Below are 24,640 nucleotides of genomic sequence, written 5' to 3'. Positions count from 1 at the left end.
ATTGGAAGCATGTTGATTGTGACCCTGATTTTAGAAGCTTGGAGGAGCTTCCCCACTTCTGCTACCTAAGATCTCTTGATCTGGTTGATGCCACCATTGATTTCACTTCCTGGAAGTAGTAGTGGCTGATAAGGGGGTATGGAAAAGAATACCACTAAGCAACTATCAAATGGGAGGGGAACATCTGGGGCTTTCCAACCAGCATCTGTTGGGAGTAGCCTGAGCAAGAGGTGCTCATGAAGGCACGTGCTGGTAGTTTTGGGCCAATTGTGTAATTAGTCTGTAATATCCACATGGATATGGTGAGCTAGCCAGTCACCAAAACAGCTGCACAGTGCTACATGTGAGGCACTATTGTTTTGGCTGCTTCCACCAGGTCATGGATCACAGGTGCCCCTCTCTCACAACCAGCAGTGGCGGTCACTTGACCACTTTCTGCCCCTCCGTAACTAGCTGTCACTGCTGGAATGGAAGGTGTACCTAGCTTACCTTGGGTGTTTTTGCATTTGCCCAGCTGGGATAGGATCTATTATCAGAATCCATTCCATTATCCTTCTATGTTTGCTAGGTAGGAACAGGGCTAGTTCATTAAATCTCTTCTTAATGGAGACACACAGACACACACACCATTCCTATTTGTAGTTCCTCTCAAACAGCAAAAGATGTAAATATTCTTTTCCCACCTTATTGACAGCTTGCATTCTTCTTTCCCCTCTAAGCTTGTTTATATGAATAGTCTTATTATCAGAAATTAAAAACAAAACCAGCATGGTGCCGGTCACTTTTTATGGGATTTGTAAACACATACCTAATGCTAATCCACATGGAAATCAGGTATTAGTGATAGTCTGTGGACATGATGGGTCACAAAAAATATGCCGGAGGGACTGGAGGACTGACATTTCCCCATCTAATCTAATGATAAGTTACTGGCTTCAGAAGCTAGTTCACTCAGGGGAAAGCAAAAGAGCCTATTTAATGCTGTATTGTTTTAATATTCAATTGGGAGCCGCCCAGAGTGGCTGGGGAGACTCAGCCAGATGGGCGGGGTATAAATAAATTATTATTATTATTATTATTATTATTATTATTATTATTATCATCATCATCATCATCTATATGAACAGTTATAACCACAATAAATGCACCACTGTTTTTCACTGGGGGATGTGATATTGGAAGTCAGTTCTCTTTTTTATTAAAGAGACGTTTCTCCGGCCAGAAGTCAGTTTTAGCTCCAACATGGGGTTGGTGCCAAAAAACCATAGTCTCTTGTTGAGTTTTCTCCCCAAAAGTTTTAGAAACGCCCTCACATCAGATGTCAAGGTGAAAAAGAACTATACAACTTTTAGAGGACATCTGAAGGTAGCCCTGTATTGGGAAGTTTTTAATGTCTGATGTTTTATTATGTTTTTCTATGTGCTGTAAGCTGCCCAGAGTGACAGAGGAAACCAAGCCAGATGGGTGGGGTGTATATAATAAAATTATTATTATTAATGTACAAAGACACCCATGATAGTCATCTACCCTGGCCTGCCAACAACACAGCCTACACCACAGTTAAGGGCTGGGGAAATGTATAACATGATGTCTTGATTCTGCTCAATATGCCTAAACATAACAGGGACGAGTGGGAGAACTTGAAGCTGGCGTATCATTTTTGTTGGCAGCTCAGTCTAAAAAGCATAACATTTAGTTCTGTTCTTGCTTGCTGTTTTGTCAGTGTGTATAAATATCTGGGCTCAAGATATATGACTGGGTATCCGTCAATTGCAAAGCATGTCTTCGTACATTAAAAAACAAAATCCTTGTTATATACATGGACATGATAATGGAAAAACATCTGGGAAAACTGAGCTGTTTACCAAGGCATGTACAAATTATAGTGTGTGCATGTCTTGTACTCAGGTACCTCAATTCAAAATGTCAAGAAGCTCTCCTACTTTTTATTTCTTGATTTCAATTTGAATTAACCCATGTGCGGATCTACCTATGGGATCTACCTGTCCAAAAGGTTCAGCTTTGATAATTAGGGAGCTTTAGGATTAATTTTCTGAAATCTGGGAGTAAAATGTGTTCTGCTTCAGAAATCAGTTTGGAAAGTTCTTCCCTAGAAAGACCAGACAAGGGTCAGACTTGAAGGTAGTTCAGATATTAGACAGGACACCTTTGGATAAAATATCCCTCAAATGTGACTTTCAAATGCAAAGAAATAAAAATAAGGGACCTAAACACACTGTGGAATCTAACAGATTGAGGTTGAATCCTGACAAGACAGAAGTACTGTTTGTGGGGGACAGGAGGCGGGCAGGTGTGGGGGACTCCCTGGTCCTGAATGGGGTAACTGTGTCCCTGAAGGACCAGGAGCACAGCCTGGGAGTCATTTTGGACTCACAGCTGTCCATGGAGGTGCAGGTTAATTCTGTATCCAGGGCAGCTGCTTATCAGCTCCATCTGGTATGCAGGCTGAGACCCTACCTGCCCGCGGACTGTCTCGCCAGAGTGGTGCAAGCTCTAGTTATCTCTCGCTTGGACTACTGCAATGCGCTCTATGAGGGCTACCTTTGAAGGTGACCCACAAACTACAATTAATCCAGAATGCGGCAGCTAGACTGGTGACTGAGAGCAGCCGCCGAGACCACATAACACCGGTCTTGAAAGACCTGCATTGGCTCCCAGTACATTTCTGAGCACAATTCAAAGTGTTGGTGCTGACCTTTAAAGCCCTAAACGGCCTCAGTCCAGTATACCTGAAGGAGCGTCTCCATCTCCATCACTCTGCCCGGACACTAAGGTCCAGTGCCGAGGGCCTTCTGGCGGTTCCCTCGCTGCGAGAAGTCAAGTTACAGGGAACCAGGCAGAGGGCCTTCCCTGTGGAACGCCCTCCCACCAGATGTCAAAAAGAAAAACAACTACCAGACTTTTAGAGGACATCTGAAGGCAGCCCTGTTTAGGGAAGCTTTTAATCTTTAAGAAATTAGTGTATTTTAATATTTCTGTTGGAAGCCGCCCAGAGTGGCTGGGGAAACGCAGCCAGATGGGCAGGGTATAAATAATAATAATAATAATAATAATAATAATAATAATAATAATTGTTTTTCATGTGGTTGTATAGTGTGTTGGCTGCTTTGGTGATGAAAACCTTAGAAACACATGGTAGGCAGGCAGCCAGGCAAACCATGCTGACTTATTAAGCTATGAAGGTTGTGCCAATGCACTACGAGGGGTATAAACATTACTCCTGAGTGAGTGTGTTTCTTGGCATTACATGATAGGCATCCTGCTCTCTTAAGCATCAGTAATTTATTCTGAACATCATAGGCAGGGATGTGTGTGTGGTGTGATTCAACAGGAATCTGGAAGGCAGTATTGGGTTCAGAATTCAACTCAGCTTTATTTCATTGTCTAAAAGCATGTTGCTAGCCTTTAGGGTTGCAAAGATATATATGAATATTTGTACACAGAGAGGGCAGGGCATTGTTCAAAATAGAGGGTCCATTACCAGACATAAGACTCATAAATGCTAGAATATACGTCATGACTCTCGTATACATCCTTACCTGGAAGTAATTTCAAATGAACTTAGTGGGACTTAATTCTAAGTAGACATGCATCCACTATGAGGTTGCAATCCTGCCCCTTCTTAGCTGGGAGTAAGCCCCAGTGATTTCTTAGTAGACATAGTTAGAACTGCAGCCAGGGATATTTGAAAGTTCAACCTTGTTCCAGCTTACAACATAAACCTTCAAAGCAAGTTATTTCTATGCCCCTTAGTCAGTGGCAGACCTTGGGGTCTCAAATTTCAGCAGCAACCTGTGTGACACCAAAATTTGTCACCCCTTCCCTTCTTGCGCTCCATTGTAAATCATAGTTGCAGCATCCCTGAGGCTCCACACCCAGTGTGACCAAACTGGCCGTACTCCCCTAAATCATCCTTTGCCTTAGTAATATCTTGAACAAAATTTTGGAAGAAAAGAACAGCAGGTGATTAATAATCATAAGCCTTTCAAATACCTTCTCCACATGGTGACATAATGCTGATTCACAACAAACAAGCAAGGGATCCAAAATAAAACACAATTTAAGAACAAATGGGCTACCAATTATTACACTAATGGACTAGGAAATGTACTAATAAAACAGAATATGTCGTTAGACTATGAGGGGCCTCATTTTCTTCCTTCCTTGGTTTCCCATAGGTATCTAGTTGGCCACTGTGATAACAGGATGCTGGACTAGTTGAGGCTTTGGCCTGATCCAGCAGGCTCTTCTTATGATTTGTTCTTACGTTCTCAACAACTTTGATGTGTTACGCAATATTGCAAATTAGTGAAACTATAAAATGTTTCTATATAATGACACCATGCATGTTTCTTTATAATTTTTCTGCTATACAGCTATACTTACGTACTTATAGACATATTTAAAAAATATTTACACATACACACTCAATACCATGCAAGCAGATTTATACCATCACATTGAAGATGCTCCAACCACATAGTTTCCACTTCAGATTCCATAAAATACACAAACATCTGTACTTTCAACCTAACACATAAACATCTAAACCAATTACATAAATTTTAAATTAATCAATGCAGCTGCTTGAAATGCCAAGTAAAAGCTCATCTGTGTCACTTTATAGCACCACATATGGCCAGTTTCCAACTGCCCTCTGATTTTGCATTAATTGTTAGGGAGACAAAGGCGCCATGGGGATCCGTGGACTACCGGTGAGTCTTAAACCTTTTGCAATTACCTGACACACCTGCTTCTAAACCCTCTGCTATCCAGGCCCCCTTTGTGGGGGAGGCATGATATATTCATTATCTCAGGGTAATAAGACTCTGGTCCCATTTCTAGTTTGGCTGTGCAAAAGGCAAAGCATGAAGCAGCTACTATTAAAAAAATAAATAACTGATTTGATTGCTGAGAGCTTCGTAGCAAGAGGCAGAAGAAATCTCAATGACTAGATAAAACTGCAGGGATCCTTAATTAGTTGAGGAAGAGAAATTACATGGAAACTCACTGAGCATAAATTAATGGTGGGATGTGAAAAAGAAACTGATCTGTTTGGAGGATTGTCTATACTATAGGCCCTGTAGCACCAGATTTTCAACTGAAACAGGAGCAATGGGTGTGTATGGCAGGGAAATATTGCTTCTAAAACAGATTACTTTCTTATAGCTTTTCCAGAGTTGGAAAAGGGTGTAAATAACTGCAAACTGCAAAGATTAAGCAGTTATACATTTTTGGCCTAAGGATGAGCATTGTTCGCTTGGGACAACATAGCAATGTCAACACCATAAAGGCGGAACATGTTTCAATTTAATACTAACCACTGCTAAATGTTAACTTGTCACATCACATCCCAAAGAAGTGTCTGCAACCTGTTCTTTAAAGATTGGGGGAGTACATTCTGCTGCTTTCCTGTAGTTAAGAACCAACACTGCAAGAATATATTCCCACACTCACTGACCACTGTTGTCCTCTATAATGCATACAAGTGCACGTCAGTCTGTGCATGCATTTCCAGTAACATGCATAAAAACTAATAATTCCAAATGCATTATTCCATGCACCTGGATGTGCTGTAGTATGAGAAAATGTTTTTGTTTGACATACCTCAAACTTCAATTTCAAATATTGACAGAATGAGCTTCCCCCTAGTTAAGGAGAAAAACAATGAAACTTTTTCCAATGTACAAAAAGGCATAAAATAAATGCAACAATTGGCACCCTCATTCCTGGTTCAATCAAGATACACTCAAGCTTCTCCTGGTCTGCCTCATAGTTTGATTCCAAATGATCTGTGTTGTAATACACCAAATGCACGCCAAGTTAGAAGTCAAAACGTGAACATTTCAAGTAAATAACCAAATGATAAAGACCAGAGCATTTGAAAATGTACTCTACAAAGGCCACCAAGACCAATAACTTCTCAAATCAGCAAGTTAATTAGCAAAGATAAATAGAACAATCAAAAACTTCACTCCATCACCTGTGATATTGCCCCAAATGATGGGACACCTGACATCCAAGTAGTCATGCAAGAATTGATTGTATTTTTGAGGAAACACAGCACAACACTTCTGGAAAGAGTGTTGATAGGTGAAAATTTCTAATGGGTGTTGGTCATATAATCTTGCATGCAGCTATATTTCATGGTGGCTAAAGCTGCACAATATTGGAAGTATTGTTAGTTCTGGGTATCAGTTATTGTTTTTAAAAGTCTTGAGAAATGGGAGAAAATTTACAGAATAGCTACATGAATTACAAAAGGTCTAGAAGATCAAGTCATATGAAAGCAGGCTGAGAGACCTGTGCATGTTTAGCCTCCACTAGAGAGATGCATTGACAAATTTCAAATATCTGAAAGTCGTTATTAGAAAGAAGATGTCAAACCAAGTGAGAATTTCCACATTCTTCACAAGAAATGCAAGAAACAACAAGTTTAAATGGGAGGGCAGTGAATTTAAATAGGATGTTAGGGGAAATGTGTTACGTAAAAGAGCAAATTGACAATAGGATAAACTATCCATGAAGGCTACAGTGTCTTTTATGAAATGTTAAGTGTAGAACCATTGTAGAAGTGGTTTTCTTGTTTTCAGTTTATGAAGTCTGCGTCTTCTGGATTTTATTTTATCTTATTGTACAGCTTTTGGCTATGAGTTGACTTCTAAGTCTACAAAACAAAAATACATTTATCCTTGGGAATATCAAGGAAAAACTGTTGAGAATGGTGTTGGCATTCAGGTTCTTTTTAACCTACCACCAACTGAAGAGTAGTCTGCAGTTCAGCTCTAGTACTCAGGTTAATATTTTGCTTACAATTGGTGAAATGCTCATGCTTCAGTGGTCTGTTGGGTGGTAACAACAGATTACCTTGCCAAATGGATGCTTTTATTCCGGTTATTGTGGCATTGGCTGGGGTGGGGTGAACTTGCCTTAAATGACGCCATCAGAACTGATCATCCAAACAGTAAATCTTTCTTGATTGCGGTGGGTCTAAGGAACCTTGCCAAATCTCTTGCTCCTTCCCCATTGCTGACTTTTGAGCTTAAATCTAGCCCAGCCTGGCTAACTCTATGAGCTTACTGCTAACGCATACCATTTGTTTTGCCATTCTTGAACTTAAGCTGGGTTCCTAGCTTCAGCTGCAGCAGCTCCTGCCACCTTCTTAGGCTTCTTTGGGGTCTTTGGACAAAGAGTTAATCATGATGCAAAACAACCCCTGTTCTGTACCACTTCAGACTGCAGATGAGCAATTGCATGACTGAATGTGCCCTCTGTCCCACACACATAAAATTCCTAAACATAAAAAGTAGCATCTCATGATAAGACTGGGCTGGAACTCATCTCCCAGGCACACTAGTTTTAAACCCTTACGGTACGTTTCAGGAACAGTTTTTCACCATATGATGTACTCCCCTATCCAGAGACAGGGATTCTTGGGAGGGAGTCTGAAGCAAAGGTTGCCATCCACTGTGCTTGTGCGTGAGCATTAAACAAAGCATGTTTCAGTGTTTGTCACATGGGGTTTTTTGTGTGTTTGCTTCTATGTGTGCATCTATGTTGTTTGGGGGCTTAGTGTGCCTTAACACTGACTCCTGTGTTTGTGTCTCTCTTTCTCTCTTCCTTCACCCTCTTGCATGTGGCTGCAACTGGTGTAAATGGTGGCCCAGGGACTAAAGGGGCAACCTGGAGAGAAGGTGAGTCAGCTCTTCCCAGCTCATCACTTCATGACCGTGTCCTAAAAAAAACCTATGTCCCCTGGAAACACCTCCTTAACCAAGGTATTTTGCCCTGACAACAAGCTTGCCATGTGGTTGGTTGGGAACTAGTCCCAAGTTATCCCTCTCTAACTCCCATCCCTGCTCTTCCTGGACTAGAAGAAAGGAAGAAATCCCATGTGAGCCAAAGGCCCGGTTTAGAAGTACAAATTTTACAGAAATTAATATATGCAAATAAGAAATAGAAGGCGGGTTCCCCCCCCCGACACTCTGTGGAAAGAGCCCACACATGTTCCAAGACAGCGCCGGGGGGGGGGGTTGTTTACTATAATTTATACTAACATTGTGAAGGCTGGCTAGGCAAACTCAACATTTGCAGCTGAACCTTTCTGGAACCATTTTCTGTTTCGTTGCTGACAGCTGTGATTGGTGCGTTCAGGAAAGATACACTTGGAAATGTGGTTAACTGCACCAGCTGTGTCCTAGGCGGCCAGATGTGTTGTGTTGGGCCAGGTCCACCATTTCCTGATTGCAACCTTCTATTATCTAAAGGGAAAGCCTCATAAAAAATAATTGAGGAAAGCAGGTGCGAGGGGACCCTCAAACGTTTACTTTAATCTGTGGTGCTGTTTTCGTTTGCTCCTATCCAGAAAAGCATTACATCAGTTCTTTTTATGTTTGGGCAGAGGTAAGTGGTAGGCCAGAACAGATTGCAATCGAAATATCATATTTTTATTTGCTTTGACCCAGACAGAACTAGGGCTTTTTCAAACGCCAAATGTATGTTTTGTGTGTGTGCCAGTCAGCAGCACTATCTTTTCAGATGTTGCAGCACCTCAGAAGAAGAAGAAAAAATGGGGGGGAGTAGGATGTTTCCTGCAGATTCTCTGTCCTTCCCAAGGAAGTACCACAAAAGAGTTGACTGTTTAGAAATCCTGTCAACCTGACACGAAGAAGAAAAGATAAATTGCATGATATATTCTGGAGCAGAAGAGCAAAGCAGCTTGCAGACATAGGCCTTGATTTCCTTCAGGTCATCCAAGACAATTAGTATAAAAACCTTCATCAGGTGTGACATTAAATATTTGGGCATGTTTATGTAAAACAAGTGGAACCTGAAGCATAAAGCTGTAGTGTACCCTCACCTGTTAACAGAAGTAATGCTGCTTAGGGTTTCTTTCCAGCACGCCAGCCCTCCTCTAGCATATTGCAAGTTGTCAGGGACTCAAGCAGGCCAATTCTTTGTCCTCTCCTCTCCTCCCCAGCTACTCTCCATTTTCCATTTTCTTTTTCCAACTGGACTCAACATTCTGTGACTCCTAGATGCCACTGAGCATGCTCTGTCCTCATTGGGCCATTGTTTTTGTCCCCATAGAGCTTTTAAAAATGTTTTATACTTTTGCATACCTCAGGATTCATTCAAGCATGCTCTTGTTTCTCAGCAGTCCTGTTTTGGCTATAATCCTCTTGGCACCCCACCACCTGAGCTTATTATTAGAGGGAACCCACCACTCCAAGCTGCTGGTGTGACACTCGTCCCTTTTTATCTGTTTAAGCATTCAGCTCTTTTTATGTCCTATTCCTCTTGTCCACTAGTGCAGTGAATGGCTGGCTGTCCATAATTTGCTGAATTAAGACGTGGCAACTCTATATGGGCTGGGCATCCTGTCCATCCTATGTGATTGCAGAGACCCTTTACTCATGGGTACATGGGTTCTTTGCACTACAATCACTTCAAAAACCCCATCCTTTGTTCATTCCCTGTTATTAATAAGCTGCAAAAATGCAACAATTCACATTCCCCTGATCCTTTAAGGTGTTGAGGACAGTGAGGTTTAGAGGGGAGAGAACTGGAGATTTATAGTGCTTTTGTAATGGTTATCTATTCATTTACAAATTGTACATTTGTAAACTAAGCATTATTCCAGGGGCACTGGAATAAGCGAACAGTCGATTCACAGCACCATCAGTGCTGTGGAATCTTCAACAGCATCCTTGTCTCCAGAAATTTAGTTACTATCTAGGTCTCCCACTTAAACAAAAACCAAACTGATTTTCCATCCCCAATGACATAAACAGTTGTGAATCATATTCCAAATATTTAGAACAGCGCTTGGTAGAACTTAGCCAAAAACCTGACCAGCTTATTTTTGACCTTCACTGAGGGCAATAAAGATAATATGAAGCCATTCTGAAAGAATATAGGATGAGAAAGAAATTCTCCCAACATTTTGAGGTGGAGTTACTGCCTACCTGTCTTGACCTTACATGGTGGCTGAAGGGTTTTTGTGGGGTTTTTGAGAACCTAAACACATCCATCTTCAAAATTCACACTTCTCCAAATTTTGTGATGCAGTTCTCTAGCCAAGTTAGGTGTGCATAAAAGTGTAAAGTGTAAATTGGGGTAAAAGTGTCCATAAAAATTCATGTATTCATGTAAATAATGTACAAAAATTAATTTAAGAGAAATTGCTTTGCAAAAATGTGTATATTAGGCAAAATTGCATACCAGCGTGTATACATTATGAGAAATTCACACTGAAAATGCTGGTGAATTTTCATGAGAACTTTTTTTAAAAATAGCAATAATCACAAACCAATGTGGAGATGCAGAGAACTGAATTCAAGATTGAAAAAACAAGAAATCAAGAAAAAAGTAAAAGTAAAATTAACCTGTCCCTAATTGGTCACTCCAAAACATATATACTTGCCTAGAAAGACATTAGACCCCTTCACATTGCTTCTGCAGTGTGAGAAGGCAATGCAAGATGGAAACTGCATCTTGGAGCACTGCTGTTGGGACGAGCTGCTCTTTGTGACTTTTGACTTGCTGTAGCACTTCCCACACTGGAGACAACTATCAGAAAAGGTCAACTATTTGTTACAAACGTACATCAATTTCAAAGCAGCTTAACTGGAAACTATAAACCTGTGAATAAACTAAGGATTTCTTACAAAGAATCCTCATTAGGATACTATAATTCCCAGGTTTCCTTGGGAGAAATCTTAGCAGCTAAGCCTGCTTCAAAGCAGTTCAAACTGTGTGAAGGCTGCTGTTGCCAAATGATCCAGGCTTAGCATGTGTTAATAGGGTTGGCTTATTTGCTGGTCACAGGAACTGCAAATCCTTAGACCCAGGCCTATGATAACTAATGGCCAGGAACAATGTTTACTGACCAACATTTACTCATCAATTCAGGCAGAATATAATTAACTCATTATTGACAGGTATAATATAACAAATTGCATTTGATAGTATCCACAGGGTCAGAGCCACCAGTAATCATTCATGTTGTCAAAATCAGAAACCCTGTTTCTCCAAACAAACATAGACATAAATTGGCATGGTTGTGTAATTCTCATAGCTCTTATAGAACATAGTAGCTTTACTCCTAGTTAACGCAAATCCTCCAGATTAGGAGAGGAGGCTTCACTATAGAGAATAAAGATAATGATAACTAGAAGTGAGACAACTCTGGCACAAGAGAGTAGAGTCAGAATCTCTACATAGTGAGATTATACTTTCCATCCCCAAGGAGCCTCGAATGATGCTTTGATCTGATTTCAGAATAGGTTCAAAATGGCTCCCCGTCTTGTTTGGAAAAGGCCAAGGGACCTGCTGTTTTAATTGGAAGAAACCTGCTTTTGATCATTTTTTTACTCAAGAGTGTGCAGATGTATTGTTCCTTTTAATCTCTTTTGTAAACTTTCTTTTTTCCTCCTCGTTATTTCCTTGGCCGCGCTTTCCTTTCAGCCCTCAGTTGTTGTTCATTTGAATCTTTAACTTTAAATATTCGCTTTGGCTTTGTCACTTACATTTGTGTATTTTTTCCCCACTCTCAAATACTTCCCTTCCTTCTTTTTCTTCAACAGCCAACTCTAAGCCATTTCACAGTCTTGTTTTGGTTTTGATTTTCACGTCCATGTTCTCCCTCTCCTCCTCCCCCCATCCCTTGCAGGGAGCCCCAGGAGAAGCCGGCATATCCATCATTGGTCCCCGTGGCCCACCAGTAAGTCGCCTCCTCTGTTTTTCTTCTACTTTAATGTTTAAAGGGTGTGGATGAGTTGCCCAAAAAATACAGGGAGTGGGAAAATGCCACTAGTCAGCTCAAAGGGCCTGTAACTCTAAATGATGTGGTTTGCATCCCTGGCCAGATTTGTTTTTATATTGAAATTATAGACTATATATATTGGTTAGAAAGTACATCAGTCTCAGCACAAAAGCTCAAACTGGCCGTACCAGTGGTTTCCCCTCCTGTGTTTAAAAGTTAAGGAAATATTTTCTGGTCTAAAGGGGAAAGCCAGTAACAGAAAGCATATTACACACCCTTGGCTTTTTTTTAGCAAAATAAGAATAAAAATAGTGTTGCCTTCAGATAATACCAGCTGGCCACTGATTTCTGCTGCAATGTGCTAGAAAGAAATTTGACGTCATTTCCCAGAAAATATGTGGTAGTATTCTCCCCCCCCCCCAAAAAAAAACTTTGCAAGGAGCAAGACTCTTCACCGAGAGTGTAGCTGAAGGAAGTAGGGAACTTTCACAGCAGAAGTTTCTGGTCTACTACAGAGGACTTACTAGCTTAGGCTGTTTGCTACATCTGACTTCATGATTGAAGGTCTGCTGACAAGTGTCTCCAAAAGAAAGGACCATGGCCACCTACCTTCTGCAGGTGGACAACAGCCAAGTTGCAGGAGACAAAAGAATCTTGTCAAAATACTTTTTGTTTGACTATTGCTGCAGAGCTTTTAGCAGGACCAGCCCTATCACTAGGCAGAGTGAATTGGTTACCTCAAGCACCTGATTTTGTAGGTTCTATGAAATAGCAAAATTTATTCTTGTTGCATTTTTACACCCCAAGAAAGGTGCTTGTGGGATTTTTCTGCCTCGGGTGCCAAAACAACTTGAACACGCTTAGGTTTGATGTACCTTGACTTGGCAGGAGGCCTGTGTTGCTATTTTGCCTCAGATTTTTATGTGCACATACTAAACAACAGGTATTGCTTCACCTGAATGCTTTAAAAAAGACCCAGATCCCACTCTCTTCTTCACCAACCCAAGATGAACCATATTGGCAGCATTCAACACTGTAAGAAATGAATTGGTGGTGCTTCAATATTTTATTTATGGTAAAATTCTAAGAGGTTTCGTTGGGTTTCTTCTCAGGTAAAACATCTGTGGAATTCAGAGAGGTGTGGAAAGTTTGTTGATAAAACCAGCAGAATTTCTCAGGGAGGTCTTGCCACAAAACTACTGTCCACTTTAGTGAAAACAGAATGGGATGTCTTGTTAGTTGACTACAAGAGAGAGAGGCATGCACTGGTAGAGGTTGCCAGGCCTAACCCATGCTACTTTCAGTTAAATAATTTTGGCTAGGGTGGAAGAGATTTGTGACTGAGGCCTTGAAGAGTCACTGCCAATCAGATTAGGCAATCCTGTGACAGATGGCCTGCCTCAGTACAAGGCAGCTTTGTGTAATTTACCAGTATATCTAAAAGTTAGTATCTTGGGGAGACTGCAATATTTATGCTTGGGCTTGCAGATGTAGGTAAAACCAGGAGACAAACTGGGGGGAAAGATCGCTGAGGTGCTTATTTGTTTTATGTTGTATTTTTTATGTTTCAGCCAATTTTCGTTACTGACTGAAAACATAAAGTTGCTGAGTTTCTCTCTTTTTACTGCCTTCTAGTCCAGGCATCCCCAAACTTCGGCCCTCCAGATGTTTTGGACTATAATTCCCATCTTCCCCGACCACTGGTCTTGTTAGCTAGGGATTATGGGAGTTGTAGGCCAAAACATCTGTAGGGCCGCAGTTTGGGGATGCCTGTTCTAGTCTATAGTGTTCATATGCTGCCATAATACTCAGTGGCCACAATCTAGCACAGAGTTAGATATGCTCAGGCTACTAAAACCAATGGTTTAAGTGCATTTATCTCTGTGTTGGACTGTGACCTGGTGATTTTTCTCCATTGCATGACTAAGCTGAAAACTGCTCCACATGCTAACAGAATGTAATATGCCCTTTTCACACTGCCATTCTGGACACAAACATTACATTGAAGAGGAAGCAGAATTGCACTTCATGACCCCACTCCTGAGCCTCAAACTGTGTCCCACAGCAGGATACAGATTCTGCATTCAGAACATAAAGTGTTCAACATGTGTGCGCATAGTCCATACGCAAGGCCAGGGAAATGTATGAATGACCGCTCCCCACATCAAATGGGGGGCGTTTTTTTGCGATCCTACACGGCTCCCTAAAATACAACCTGGCTTTGCCCCCCTGGCTTTGCCCCCTCTTTAATAAAGTTGTGGCCAATTTTAATCCCATAACATGTTGTCATGAGTCATTATTCCACTAGGGAGTTGCCTGGGGTTGGGGGGGGGTCTCTGCCTGTCCACGCAAAGGCAGGGCCAGGGTTAGTGAGCATGAATCCCCTCCTCATGTTGATTTTATACAGAATGGCTATGAATCCACAGTGTTCTTCTGCCAATAGTAATGAATATCTTAAGCACAATGTGTGAAAGGGGGTGGATACTTTCCCTCAGTTTTGCATTAGTGGGCAACTGCTTCCGTCAGCCCACATTGTGCTGCAGCTTTGGCTGGAGAAGGCAAATTACAACTTTGAATTATGAGTGATGGTGCAACCTGCATCTGTATAATTATAGAGTAGGTTCAGTACTGATTCATCCTGTCCCTTAGCATACTTGCTTTTGGGAGTAAAATAATTCTGCTGCCAGGATTTGCATTTCAAGGATAAGAGAGGGAGGAAAGAAAATTGCAGACACAGAAGTGTCAGGAGCTGAAAGTTTTAAGAAGGCTAAAGTGATATAAAAGAGGCAATTGCATTGTCTTTGTGCATAATGAATCTAGCAATTTCAGCTTCTAACCAGGAAATGAAATCATACTGTCCACAACACCCTCTCACTGATAACCTGGCAATTTGCCCACAAGACTCCTGCAACCTGCCTTTTCCAACCCATCTTTGAGGGCCAGTTTTACAAAAATGGAAAGGCATGTTGATTTTGCCTTGAGACTCCTCACTAGAGAGCATTTACCTAAGCTTTATTAGAGTGGAACTACTTGAGAGGAAAAAAATTCAGGACTGTGGCTTTAATAAGGCACGTATTATGCTTGAAGTGAATTGTTGCCTGCCATAATCATCAGTACAGGGGGATATGCTTTTTCTCCATCTCTATCTCCATCTCCAAATCAATTGCAAAGATGATTTAGTTTTATGGTGACCTGGTGATAAGCGCTAAGGAGCACCTTGATAGCAAAGAAACGCAGGAGTACTCTGGAATAATAGCATGCTTTAGACAGATGTGAGATGACAAATAGTTTCCAGACTGTCTTTTAGAGGCAAGATGATGTGAGCAGTTGCACATCCAGAGCTTTTCAGCTGCTTAACATTACTTGGGTTTGCTGGCTTGAGCAAAGCATCGTGCTGAGCATGGCAGAAACAGACGCGTTCCACGACTTGGCAGTTCCCAGAGTTCTATTCTTGAGAACTTGATACAAACAACATTTGAGGAAGAGAAAGCTTCATGCTTCTTGGAATCTCTAGTGCCTGAACTTTTGCTCTGGCCTTTTATTGTCTCCAGCCTAAAGAGTCGAAAGGAGCAGCGTAGCAGTTTACAAGGAAGGTATCAGAGGCCAAGTTGCACCCTTTCCGGCTCTCCTCTAACTATTCTTTTCTCAGCCCTTTCTTGTCCATCAACATTCAGAGACAATCTACATGCAGAGATTTATTAGTGAGATCCTCTCCTTTCTTGTTGTTTCGGAAAGCTACGGAGTGGACAGGCCATGGAATTTATAGCAGATCATCTCCCCTTGGTCCTTAGCCAGTGGCTCCAGGTGGTTTTATATATTCCGCCAAAGCCAATATGACCAAATGCAACATCACAAAGCTTAATATTTTTTAAACAAGTCTACTCCAGTCACACCAGCATTTTTTTTTTTAAAAAAAATGCTGTTTGGAACAATTTAAGGCACTTTATAGCCATAGTAATTCTCCAAGGAATTTCTAAGACGATTTTGGTGTTCATTCTCTGGCTCGTGAAAGCCCTTTTGTAAAGCATGCTGTCACACATGCACTTGGTAATTCTAGGGTTCCATGGAAGCTTATTAAAGATTCTTCAATGAAACATTCAGTAAGGGTAGACAAACTTCTCCAAAAAAACAGCTTGCCCACTAATACCAGGAATGTTCCCAGGCACAGGGTGGGTGGATGTATTCTAGGTTTTGTTAAAATGGGGAAAACAATAGGATCCAATGAGTGCCCCACATGAACTGAATGACATTTCACAAAATGCCCTGGAATTAAATAGAATGATCTGCTAATTTCAGTTCTTTCTGTTTTCCATTTTCCCATTCTTAAATTCAGTTCTCTATATTTCTGCAGCAATTTGTGAATTGAAAAAATAAAATCCATGTGAAAATTCCTCAGTATTTAAGTGGGAATTTTTGCTAATAGACACACTTCTGTATGCAGTTTTGACTAATGTGCATATTTTACATGCAGTTTTCCCTAAAATAATGCACTTTTGGTTGTTGTTCTCACCAATATATTATTTTTTAATGAACACTTCCCCCTAATATAATGTATCTTTTGTACACATTGATTGGAGAACTGACTTGCAAAGTTTGGTTAAGTATGAATTTTGAAAGATGACTGTATTTCAATTCTCATTCGGTTTGGAAAGTGTGAAACTGAAGGATTTGCCTATACATGGGAGCTGAACTGAATCCCCCCTCCCCCACAATCCCTACTTGGAACGTTCCACTAAGGAGCAGAGGTTCCATGGTAGACACGCAAATGTCTCAAGAGAAAAAGTTTGGAAACAATTGCCTTACAGAGTAACTGTGAAACCCTAGGGCTACTTTTACTTCTAAAATGACTGTGATGCAGCAGCAGATTTGCTACAGTTTATTGTGTATAACAACACAATTGGCAACAACTAGCAACAACAAAAAGGCTTCCCCACTTTCTAAATTAGGCTACAGTATTAGAATCCCTGATCAAAAGGAACTTGGATGCAGATTTTTATTTTTGTACAGGTTATCCTAGTGTAGTAAGTAATTATCTCTAGCATATGAGCTACTGCTTGCCATCTGGCTCCTCCTGCTGCTACTATTTTGCACTTGGGTTTGGTTGGTAGAGCTTGCAATTCTAGTGAACACAATTAGATCCTGCAGACCTGGTCTACCTGTGCCTGTCTTAGACTGTGCTAAGTATTAAATGGAAAGAGATTGATTTGGGATTTTCAGCACCTTTATCTGGACTCTTCTCAATCTTAAATCTGCTATAAGAGTTTATAATCTTTCCCCCATTTTGTTTTGCTTTGTTTTGTTCAACAATTGAGGTAAATATAAGCAATTACTTATATAAACAATTTACACACATGAGTAAATTTGTAACTAAGCACTGAATGTTTCTTTGGATCAGATTGCAGAACAATAGCATGTAACTATTCTTTGTCTATTAGACAAAGAAGGGTGTCTCCATTTCCCTGAGTATTAGGAAGTCCCAGGGGAAGTTTTAGAGCGTCAGTTTCCTTGTGGAGGAGAGAAAACTGGAGACTTGCAGTGTTTATAATAGATGTATGTGTTATATAGAGAGTGAGAAGATAGGATGTTGTTTTTTATTTGTTTGGTTACATCCGTGTCCTGCCTCCTGGTGTGGGTTTATGAAGTTAGTGATTTACAACATAATGGACCTAAACAATGGTTTAGTGTTTGGTGTGCTGTACATGATTTTGGGCTGACATCCCCCCCCCCCGTTCCTCCTATGGTTAGTTCAAACAAACCAGGTTCAAACTAGGGTTTGTGATATGACTGGTTAACAAACCATAGTTTAAAACTATGAGTTCTAATTAGTTTAAAAGTGAAAGCAGATGCCTGCAATATCCTCATGGTTATTATGGCCTGATGCTTGTGCACGTAATGCCAAACCATACTTTAGTGCAGGCATCCCCAAACTGCGGCCCTCCAGATTTTTGGCCTACAACTCCCATGATCCCTAGCTAACAGGACCAGTGGTCGGGGAAGATGGGAATTGTAGTCCAAAACATCTGGAGAGCTGAAGTTTGGGGATGCCTGCTTTAGTGTTACATGCAAACATGGCCATAAAACCACATCACAATTTTTTAAAACCTACAATATTTATTAAAACAAAAAAGCAGTAAGCCAGTGCATGGAACACATACTCATGCAGTGGCTTGTATAAGCCACTAGCAATCAAGTTCCAGACTATACACACCCAAATTATGAACCGTTTTGTATTATTGAAGAGTATGCTTATAACAATATGAGCAAGCCCAGCGAAAGAACCACTTATATATGATGTACATTACCTTCTCTCTCTCTCTCTCTCCCTCCCTCTCTATTTTCCAACACATGTGTCAGAAACATTTTAGCCAGTCATGAGTTGTGACATGTCTCCGAGCACTGATATTTATCAGAAGTTTGAAATCCAATATATGCTTGCAAAATTGTCAGATCAGACAAGTAAAAATAGGCAGCATTATTTCCAGGCACCCTTAGCAAGTAAACCTTAGAATTAGCTACACAGTGAAAGCACAAACTAGGTACAGTTGAAATACATGGAACCACCAGAAAGGCACAGGATGTACACATTTGTTGCTCCATCTCCTGTTGGCATTGCATACCACCCTTGCTTAAGACTGATCTGGCAACCATATTTGCTTCAACATTTTCCTTATAAGTAAAATGAATGAGGAGATATGAATGCCAGACAACTGGGCTTGAGTGATCAAGACCACCATCATCTTTGAGGCTTAGTATACATCTCACAGCTGATTGACCACCATTAAATGCCTCGTTTTATGGCACTGTGATGCGGTTATATAAAGTATTCCTATAAAGTGATCCCAGGCACTGCAAACTCCACCAAAAGGACTGGTGAGCAAGCTTGAATTTATAACACACATGTAATTGATTCAGAAACTTCAGACAAACTGTCTGGAATTCAAAACGAACCCTTCTGTAATGCTGCTTGGGCCTCTTTATTTCCCATCATTCATGTGAAACCAGCCTGAGTGGCTATAGTTGAAGAACAATTGAAGGGAAATTGGAAATTACATAGTCTCTTCCACAGAACTGCTTTCCTTTTAATTTCCTCAACACCGGTTATTTGTGTTATATCCTCCAGCAGTTATAATTGTATCTGTTTGGGAGTAGAATACCAGGTTCCTTGCGATAACCTTGCACAGGTTTCTCTTAGCATCCCTCCTTCTAATAGTGAACTCAGGTGGTAAGCACTGACAGGATTGGAGCCAAAATGGACCCACCAAGAAGCAAGAAGGACTTGTCAGCCTTCTTATGAGAAGACCAAAGTTTGCAGAAGCTTGACAATCTTTAAAAGCCAAAGTCAATTCTCAAGAGTTCAGTGAGGACTGAGCATGCTCAGCAGTTTGCTTTGTTTGATGGTTTGCAATGATGTGGTGGAATCAGCATAGTAAGTGTTGAACCCATGTGGTGAGGAGCTTCATATCAGCACTTTGTCATGGAGCAATCTCCATGTAGTTGGGATCCCAAGTGGCTAGCCATTGTACATCTGCTTATTTCATTTGGGCCCAAGACCTTATTTGCACATATCATCCTTCCTGGTGTGTTTGCTCCAGGTTTTGCAGTTCTTTCCACACTGATTCAGGAATAGGTTGCCCACATGGTTTGGCCTCATGGTGTGTTTGCAGGACACATAAGCAATGCCCAGCCCATAGAAGACCTATCATTTGCATAGCTTTTAAATATATCCTCAGTCAAGCTGAACCACATGGATGGAAGTCTTTTTCTGTGCCCAGAACAGTGTGGGAGCAAATCCAGGAGGAACAGCAGCCGCATTAGCAATATGTTTAAAGGTCTAAGACTTGTAATTTTGGGGAAAAAATAAAGGTATAGGGGACTACACTTAAAAGGGTACTGAAACATTTAAAGATTTGTGGTGGCTGAGCATCAACATAAGCATTTTATGAGTGATGGAGAAATGTGCAACTTGAGATTAGAGAGGCCAATATTATTTAGTGACTTGCGGTAGCTTCCAGACACCACAGAAATGGCTTCATTTTGTATTAGTTCTCCGCAGTCAAGAGCTAATCCCTCAGGTCATGTAAAACAAGTGTACATATTTTCATCTGGCAAATGGTGGAGAGTAGGAAATCACAAGGCCTGATGGAGTGATTTAGTCACACATGTTGCTGTCTCATCTGTTTCTTCTAATCTCTTTTTCTTTTTCAGGGACAGCCTGGAACAAGAGGTTTTCCTGGGTTTCCGGTAAGTCGCACTGCTAATGCATACTGGTATGTATGAATGATATATTTCTAAGTGCAGCATCCCTTAAACTAAATGCCTCTCAACGCATCTGTTCTAAAAATGGATGGCTGGGGATTGTGTCACAGAAAAGACATTGCTATTTCATTCATTGCTTAGATTTCTTTAAAAATGTATTTATTGTTTAAAAAAATGTACAAGTAGAGAGATCTCATATATTTTCCTTACAAATGAGTCATTAAAGCAAAAACTGTAACATCAAACTATAAATATGGGTTGTGATTTGAGCTAATTTCTAGATCTGTCATAATGCTTTTTCAGTCACTAGACTCCCTTGTGTTTTCTGTCCGGTGTTCAGTCTTGTGGACTGTATATATGGGCTATGAACACAGTCAGAATATTTGCCTGTTTCAGACTTCATTGCTACATACTTTCCTGGGAGAAAGCCCCATTGAACACAGTGGGGCTTGCTTCTGGGTAGACCTGTATAGAATTACACAAAAAGTCAACTGCTCACCTCTTTTCCTTTGTCTTAATTTCAGGGTCAGATTGGTTTAGACGGCAAACCAGTAAGTGAATATTTCCCCTCCCCTGACTCTTGTTCTTGCTCATACAGCTTTCTGTCACTAACACTTCCAAAATGTTTATCTCTAAATCATTTGTTTCAATAATTCTGGGCAAATCCATATATGTGAAGTGATGTTGGTGTGCAGACTACCACAAGACATGTATTAGAAATTAGACTTGTCAGAAATGTAACTTATATAGTTGGAGACTTTTTAAAAAATCCACCTATCATAAACCAGTGTTTCTATTTTTATCTGTGTGTTTGTTTAAATTTTGAAAGCTTTAAAACCCCATTTTCAGGACACATGGGGAAAAATACACTTACAAGATATGAACCCACATCACAATTCAGCCCAAACCAGACCTGAATAAATATATCTTCAGAAATTCTTTTAAAGACCAGCAGCGATGAGGCCAGTAGCGGCCATTGTGGTGAGGTAGAGCCATCTTCCCAACATTTGCATTGCTGCAGGGGCCAGGCACATACACAGCCTCTCTGCCACCCGGGGCAGCAACCCACTCTGTCATGACGCATGCAACGTGACGTAACGTCGCTATGTCATGACGCATGCGCACGATGGAGTGGGTTCCTTACGCGTGCACACTACGGAGCGTATTGCCGGGGGTGGTGCTCCAGCTCTCGGATCCGAGGATCCCGATGCTAGAGCAGTGGCAACCCGTTCCGTAGCGCACTTTGTGCTTCATCCTACTCAGGCGGAGCAGCAACGGCGTCTCCGCTGATGCCCCTTGCCTCTCCACCTGAGCAGGAAGAAGCAGCAAAGCAAGTCATGGAGCAGGTTGCCGGTGGCGCCACTCTAGCATCGGGATCCTCGGATCCAAGCGCTGGAGCACCGCTCTGGCAATATGCTCCGTAGTGCGCTTTGTGCTTTTTGCTACTCAGGCGGAGCGGCGAGGGGCATCAGCGGCTGCCTCTGATGCTGCTCTCTGGCCCGCCCCTTGCCTCCGCCCCACCAGGAAGAAGTGAGGGGCGAGGCCAGCAGCATTGGGGCCTCCGCAGTAGCGGCGGCCGTCGGTGGAGGTGGCAAGGGAGCACCACGCTGCCCCCCACAGAGCGGAGCCCGGGGCGCCCCGCCCCCCTCGCCCCCCTATTGCAACACCCCAGTGTCAGGAAGGCTGCTGTGCCAGAAATTTGTGCCCTACTGCAAGAGGCCATATGTACGTATCTCTGTGAGGAGTGAGTTCCAAATGTGTAAGGCCACTGTTAAGAAAGCCCTGTTCCTGGTACCTGCTAGCCTAATGGCTCTTGCTAGTGAGTTAGAGAGCAGGGTCACAGTTTTCACTTCAATGCTTCGGCAGGCTCATCCACTTGCAGGCAGCCCTTCAGATAACATGATCCCAAACCACTTAGGGCTTTAGGTGTCCAAACCATGAGGAAACCATTGCTGTAGGAAAGCAACAGGAGAATGCATGACTAAATGGTAATGACAATCGCAGAAGTCTGAGGCTTCAAAATGTCCTAGTAACTAGAATGGCCACCCCTGATGCAGTCTTCCTTTCTATTTCAGGGGCAACCTGGACAGAAGGGAGAAGCGGTAATAAGACTTTAATCTGTTTCTGTGCAATATGCTGGGTTGAGGCTGGAGACTTTCAAACTTGTAAAAGGGCAAGACTGGCAGGGTGGGTTTGTGGGGTCCTCCTTTCAAAATGGAAATTACGGTTGCCATTTTTCAATAAGTGAAAATCTGGACACGAAGGTTGCTGAATTTAAAAGCTTTTTCTTTCTTTCAGAAATTCACCAAAAATGCAACACTTCCAATACGGGCTGCCATACGCCCGGGTTTTCCTGGACATTTTTAACCAGTTTCCAAAAATTCAACCAGGACACCATTTTCGAAGGACAAATCCCAGCTGTGTCCGGGAAATTCTGGACATATGGCAGCCCTACCATTCTTTTCTCTTCCTACTCTAGCAATGAAAGCAGGAAAGTAATTTCTGCTGGAAAAATTGTAAATAAGACACCCCCTCCCCTGCAAACAGCACTAGGTTATTGGGTCATCATCAGGAAATTTATTGTACTAGCCTTGACCACTTTAAAAATAAACTCAAAAAAATTCCAATCCCTAAACAATAAAAGCATTGTACAGTAAGAAAGTTAAAGTGCCTTCTAATGATATTAAATATTTTAACATAATTAGAGTAAAACCGAATTCAAGGTACGATTAAACTGAATACACTCTTAAAGCTCCTAAGGCATGGCCTCCTATAATACACTAGTTCTTTCTGTTAGATGTTTGCTTGCAGCTAAAGCATACAATGTTGTTCTATATGTAACAAATGGATAAACAACTCCCAAGAGAAAGCACATAATTTTTTGGTCAGGGTGGGTTGTTAAACTAGGCAAAATATTTCTCAAGAATCTCCGCGCCAGGGCGCCCAACCGGCTTGAGACGGCCCTGAGTACTACATCTAATATCAAGTGAAATTTTCCAGGCAAACCACGGCCGTCCCTCTTCTGGCCACAGGAGTGAGTAGGACTGGAGCCAGGTTTTCCCCCTCCTGACCCTGCAGCCAGGAGGCACTGGCTTCATTGAATACAGAATAGTATCAACATAACTGTTATATGCAATGGGAAACCAAAATATTGTGTGACTCGCTTTCTTGCAATATTCACTTCTATTCTGATGGTCTGGAACCAAACCCGCAATATTTCCAAGGTATCCCTCTCCTTTCCATAATGCTAGTCACCATGAATTTAGCTAGCTTAATTTGCCTTTGTGCTTACAGTTCCTTGTTGTGACTGCTTTGCTAAGTCCTTTCAGATTTAAGCTACACTGGGATAATTAGGACCTTCAGGAGGATTTGCTGGGTGATTGGCAAGCCTGAAATGCATGGTGAACTGGGTTATCAGATTGTTTCACCATCAGATGGTAGCTCCACATCACTCCAGCCCTCCTCCATCCAACTTAACAAGTACTTAATAGAAGGTTAGGGTGGGAGGGAGGAACTGTGCTGTTTGAGATGAATGGGGTTGAGTGCTGAGAAACTGTGTTAGGATATCCTGTTTTCATTATCCAGATTTCTTTTTTTAAAAAAAACCCCAGAAATACTTGTCAGGGAACCCACACAGTTTTGAAAATCAACTGTTCACAAAATTATTCAAGTCAATAACTTGGAAAGCAGAGTTAGTAATAGCCAGATACAGGCCATTTAGCCTATCTTGCTTGTAACTGGACACACTTTCACATACTAAATTCCTGGTCCATAAATTTTATCCACCTTGTTAATTCTGCTGCCACCCTGTGTGTATTGGCCCTGTTTTACAAAGTATCTCATTTCAGTTTATGCTTGGATTCCTGGATTGCTCGAATCATGCTTTTATTTTCTGCGAAGCTGGAGCTTTACCCTGTGTCTAAAGCAGAGCGAACCACAGGATATAGTGTATACTTCGCTTCCTCTCTGAGTTAATGAAATAATCCCACCCTACAATCTATCAAATACTACAGGCCTGTGGTCTGGCAAGCTTCTGCTTGCTTTGGCCCAGAGCCTGCAGAAATCCAATTTAACCCCACTGTTCAAATTAATTGTCACTCTGTTAATATAGTATATTTTCACTACATTATTTGTTGCAGGCAGATGCTGAAACATGTCATGCTTTCTGTATCTGATGAATTGATTGTGAGATTTTCTTTTAAATTAAGTTTTGGGGGCAGTATGCATATATTTTGTGACCCTCTATGTCAACACAGCCCACCAGGCATGTGTTGTGTGGGCCATCCAGGTGTTTGAGAAAACCAAAATGTTTTTTTTTGGGGGGGGGGAGCTCCAGGCAGGCGCCAAAGACAGTTTTATTGAGCCCCTGGTGGTCTGTGTTCAGCTCACTGAGTCACAGGTGGAGCAAGTCTCCACCAGGCATATTTTCAGTACATCCCAAACATCAGAAAGGAAGAGGCCAAGCACAAAAGATTTTAAATAGGCTAAAGCCTATGGCTGTGCTCCAACTGACTTCTGCATCACTTTTCCTCAGAGAGCTGTATCCCTAATGGGCATCAGAGCCTGAGGTATGCCAAAATATCACAGAATAGTGTG

General features: G+C 41.5%; 1 protein-coding gene across 21 annotated transcripts in view; it reads left to right on the top strand.

The window, feature by feature from the left end:
- COL13A1 (collagen type XIII alpha 1 chain) overlaps positions 1-24,640 on the top strand; it is a 96,119-nt gene that overhangs the window by 4,062 nt on the left and 67,417 nt on the right. For 19 of the 21 annotated variants that reach the window (XM_060274924.1, XM_060274926.1, XM_060274916.1 and 16 more), the window contains exons 2-7: positions 4,701-4,736; positions 7,689-7,715; positions 11,696-11,746; positions 19,994-20,029; positions 20,569-20,595; positions 22,120-22,146. In XM_060274924.1, coding sequence (XP_060130907.1) covers positions 4,701-4,736; positions 7,689-7,715; positions 11,696-11,746; positions 19,994-20,029; positions 20,569-20,595; positions 22,120-22,146 — 204 coding nt within the window. The remainder of the gene's footprint in view (positions 1-4,700; positions 4,737-7,688; positions 7,716-11,695; positions 11,747-19,993; positions 20,030-20,568; positions 20,596-22,119; positions 22,147-24,640) is intronic. The other 2 variants (XM_060274913.1, XM_060274920.1) reach the window with 2 other exon arrangements.

This window comes from Zootoca vivipara, chromosome 5 (assembly GCF_963506605.1).
Source record: "Zootoca vivipara chromosome 5, rZooViv1.1, whole genome shotgun sequence".
NCBI classification, from domain to species: Eukaryota; Metazoa; Chordata; class Lepidosauria; order Squamata; family Lacertidae; genus Zootoca; species Zootoca vivipara.
Note: the sequence above shows the minus strand (reverse complement) of the source record. Positions and strands in the feature narration are given on the sequence as shown.